The sequence below is a fragment of the Triticum aestivum genome, unplaced genomic scaffold, assembly GCF_018294505.1.
Source record: "Triticum aestivum cultivar Chinese Spring unplaced genomic scaffold, IWGSC CS RefSeq v2.1 scaffold112059, whole genome shotgun sequence".
NCBI classification, from domain to species: domain Eukaryota; kingdom Viridiplantae; phylum Streptophyta; class Magnoliopsida; order Poales; family Poaceae; genus Triticum; species Triticum aestivum.
Genome location: NW_025238973.1, coordinates 1 through 4,045, shown reverse-complemented (window position 1 = coordinate 4,045; position 4,045 = coordinate 1). Strand labels below are relative to the sequence as shown.

General features: G+C 37.9%; 1 protein-coding gene across 1 annotated transcript; it reads right to left on the bottom strand.

Moving 5' to 3' along the window:
- Positions 1-1,424: 1,424 nt before the first annotated feature.
- LOC123176676 (homeobox-leucine zipper protein ROC5-like) lies at positions 1,425-2,793 on the bottom strand. The gene is made up of 3 exons (XM_044590771.1): positions 2,519-2,793; positions 2,321-2,438; positions 1,425-1,688 (listed from the first exon to the last, which is right to left on the bottom strand). Exons 1-3 carry the CDS (start codon positions 2,791-2,793, stop codon positions 1,425-1,427), a joined length of 657 nt encoding a protein of 218 aa, XP_044446706.1.
- Positions 2,794-4,045: the final 1,252 nt, after the last annotated feature.

Below are 4,045 nucleotides of genomic sequence, written 5' to 3'. Positions count from 1 at the left end.
TTTTGTCACGTAAGAAAAGAAAGGGTAGATTGCGTTAATTTCATGGAAATTAGCTCTGCTGCAAGCCATACATTTCGTTCTTGCACCATCTATACCAATACAAAAAGGGAAAGTTGTGGATATCAAACTAATTCAAGCATTCAACCTGGTCTATCCAATTGTCTTTATTGCCTCCGTGTTTAGCGCTAAACATGTTTTACACCATAATCCTCTAATAATAGACAACCTAATATCGGTGTTAGTGCCAATCAAGTAATTATATCCCGGCTAATATCAATGTGCAGTTAATATCTACCCAACACTATTGACTAATGCAATTATTATCTTGTCTAATATCTACGTGCATTGCATGTACATGATTACTTGTTTAGGCAGATAACTCACACGGTATGGCTTATTTCTTATGTGGTAAAATCTCAGAACTCATCTAGGACAATTACGAGGTACGACAATGAAATTTATTTAAGCATTAGACAAAAGCAAATCTCAATTACTTGAAGGTCGAGGGATAGATAAAATCTCATTTCCCTTTGTGTTACCTAGTATCAAGACAATATCTGGGCTGCAAGTATTGACTTGCAATTTTTTTCTACTCAGCAAGCACACTGGTATCCTCCAATGCTACTCTGACAAGTGCATCCCACAGGACAAGGGTTGTCGTTACTACATTCGTCGACAGCTGCAGTAAGATAAGCAAAGCTAAGTATCAGAATTTTGAACTTAGTGGTAACCTTTCTACATATGTCCAAAGTGTAATTTTATTGGCAATGTATGTATACACATTCAATATGACCATCCGAAACTAGATAAGATCCCATGGACTCCTTCACGAAATATTGCACTACCTGTAGCTACTACGGGTCCTCTTGATCCTGCTCCGTGCATGACTCGACAGGTGCATATAGCGGGGAGTTTGTGAGGTAGATGACTATTGCGATCCACTTCCCCAATGGCTCCGGAACGTGATCAATGCACAGATATCATTTTTCGTTGCCAAAAAGGATCATTGACAAAGGTATCTCAATAAATGAAATACTTACGCGAAGAAATGTTAGAAGACATTGAAAATTATGGCGTGACATTCAATACGCTGCTTTGATTATTCTTCTTCTCCTTTTTAATTATTTTGACTCTACTTGATCTGTTTGGATACAAACTCGAAGATAAAAAGATGGGCATTGGACTGAGCTTCACGGCAATGCCATCCCAAAACCACTCACTCCACAACCCATACATTGTTGCCATGATTGCCAGATCTCATGCCATCCCACGAAGCAACCATGACAGCCTACAAAAGAAATAAACTAGCATCCAAGTCGTCCACATACACACACAACATGATGCATTATTTGCATGCCTAGGAATCAAGCAAAACTAGCGTACATGCGACAGGATAACGTTGGAAACGACCAAAGACAGTGTGGTTAGTTGCGGGTCAATCGGGGCCACATTCCATTTTGTTGGAGACCCTCTTTAAGATGGGTGGCGGCAAGCCTAAGTTCCTCCTTGAGCTTCATATTCTCCTTGAACAAGCGTTGGCGCTCTGTGGTGTCCTGAGTTTGAACCACCGCCCCTCTGCATTTGAGGCAAGTGCTATTTTCCATAGCCGACAAGATGGCTTGCCTGTCAGATTTTAGCATCTTGTTCTCTAACTGAAGAGTGGTGGTCTCCCGCCTTTGCGTCTTGCCCTGTATTTATTAATTTCGTGAATGCATCATTTCAGCGGTTATTATAAGAGTATGACCCCATGTTCACGAAGGTAACATCGTAGTACATTGTAGGATTTGCTATTGGAGCTCGAGCTTCATGTAGTCTCAATTTTAAAATTTCAAAAATCATATTATTTGAATTCAAAAAAAGCATGACAATAATATGCACATACCTATCGATGAATACTAGTTCTGTGTAAAGTTACGTGGTGAAATACATTTTTAAGATGGTTACGCAAAAATAGCAAAACAACGTATGTCTAGCACATGTACTCTTCACTATTAACATACATGATTTTTCGTACAACTAACATCAAAACGTATTTCAAAATTAGGTTTTACACACATCTATATACTTACTTATGAACTTATCTTCAGATATTTTTGAATCTAAAAAACTGGATTTTCTATTATTTTTAAAATTCTCTCTCCATTGAGCGAGAGCGCCAAAAAGCCTCACCCATGGCATTTTGAGTTCAGGTGACAAATAATGCTACTTTGTTCATTGGAGTTTATACTATTTAACCGCAAAAATCTGCATAGTTGCATGTCTTAGCTGACCCATGTGGTGACATCTCATGTTATTCAGCATGGAGAAGAATAGTATTTACCTTACTGTTGCTGCGATGGTTTTGGAACCAGAACTTGACCTGTTGGGCACTCATGCCAAGCCTCTCACTAAGGCTCTTCCGGAGTTTCTCATCAGGATAAGGGATTTCCCGGAAGACACTACAGATGACGTTAATGAAAATGCATTAGTAAACATCATCTTCGATAGGTAAGAAACAATGATTGAGTAATTATAGTACGCTTCAAGTTGTTGGATCTGTTCTCTGCGGAGACGGTGATAGTTGGTACGCCTTGTCTCCATCCTCTGCTCACTGTAGGTTTCTACGTTGTTGTTTCCTTGGTTTCCAGCAACAACGTTGGTATTATCAATCATTCCCACGTTGGCAGTGGCTCCAAGTAGACCATATGTCTCATCACCATGGTCGTGCTGCAATAGGTGGCTATGTTCACTTGTCATGAACGGGTCAAGATCATTGTACACAACACTGTTGTATTGCGGCCACTCCCCGTCCATGGTGATCTGTTGTCATGAAACAAAATGTTTATTCCCCTATATAGAGTTAAAGGCAACAGTAAACTAATATTATAAAAAACATGTAGAAGTTATGAAACCACATAGATGGAAACGTCATACAAAACACTACATCTCCAACTACATTTAGGTTTCTGTGCCCAGATTAGTCGGATGGTACTTCACTTTAAAAATAATTTAAATTCGTCCATAGGAGTTGACATACTTTCTTGACTTCGCGATAGTATATTCATGATTACCTTCGGCTGATTACTTCAAAAATTTCTAAAAAAGTACATACACTTGGATCTATCTAAAGATTCCATATATGTGGTATATTTAGATAAGGAGGACCTACGTACAATAAAATGAGCACCAACTACTCCTACAAATTATAGAAGCAAGATATTAAAATGTACTATGTGTGGGAATCATATTAACCATAAATAATAGCATCATATGTACAATTATACAGTCAGATCTATGAATATTATCAGATCTGTGTTATCTCCTATATTTTACCTTTGGAAGATTAGCTTACCTTATAGCAAGATGCTAGCCATCTCTCAAGCAAAACGATGAAACACTACTTTCTACATGTATCTACTCATTCCATCACACATGTCATGGAGCATCCGTGCCTAACTTTTGAAGTTGAAGATCAAGGTATAATAAGACTAAAACTCCATAAATATTACTTGATGAACGGTTTCAGGAAATACCATTGACTTCGGTAGTCGTCTTCCTTAGAACTTCGATAGGCGATCAAGGGCAGGAAGCTGTTTCGTTCCTTCTGATATATCAAATTCATTCAGCAAAGAATAGCCATGATCATCAGAATTTAAAGCCATGGGGGGCATGTGGAATTTAGGCTATAAGACCCATGATTAATGCAAGCAATTACTTGTATCCTTATATAGGCTCGGAAATCATGGATTTTGACAATTGGGGCATATCTTATATATTGGTTATAATTAACGCTCATTAAGGATACTTACGGAGTGAATATTGGGATTTTGATAAAAATACATTATGTCATTTATACAATAGAAAATGGGTGGTTCAGATTACTAATAGAAAAGAACGACTGAGATCCATAATATGTTTTTGATCTAGATGACATATATGGACATAAAGGGTTCATCTGCCAATACTACATAGAGAGTATGTTTTGTAAGGCACTTTTTCGGTCTATTCATGAAATGTGAAGGCAACACAATAGAGAACACCAACAATAACTTGCATCCAAGTATAA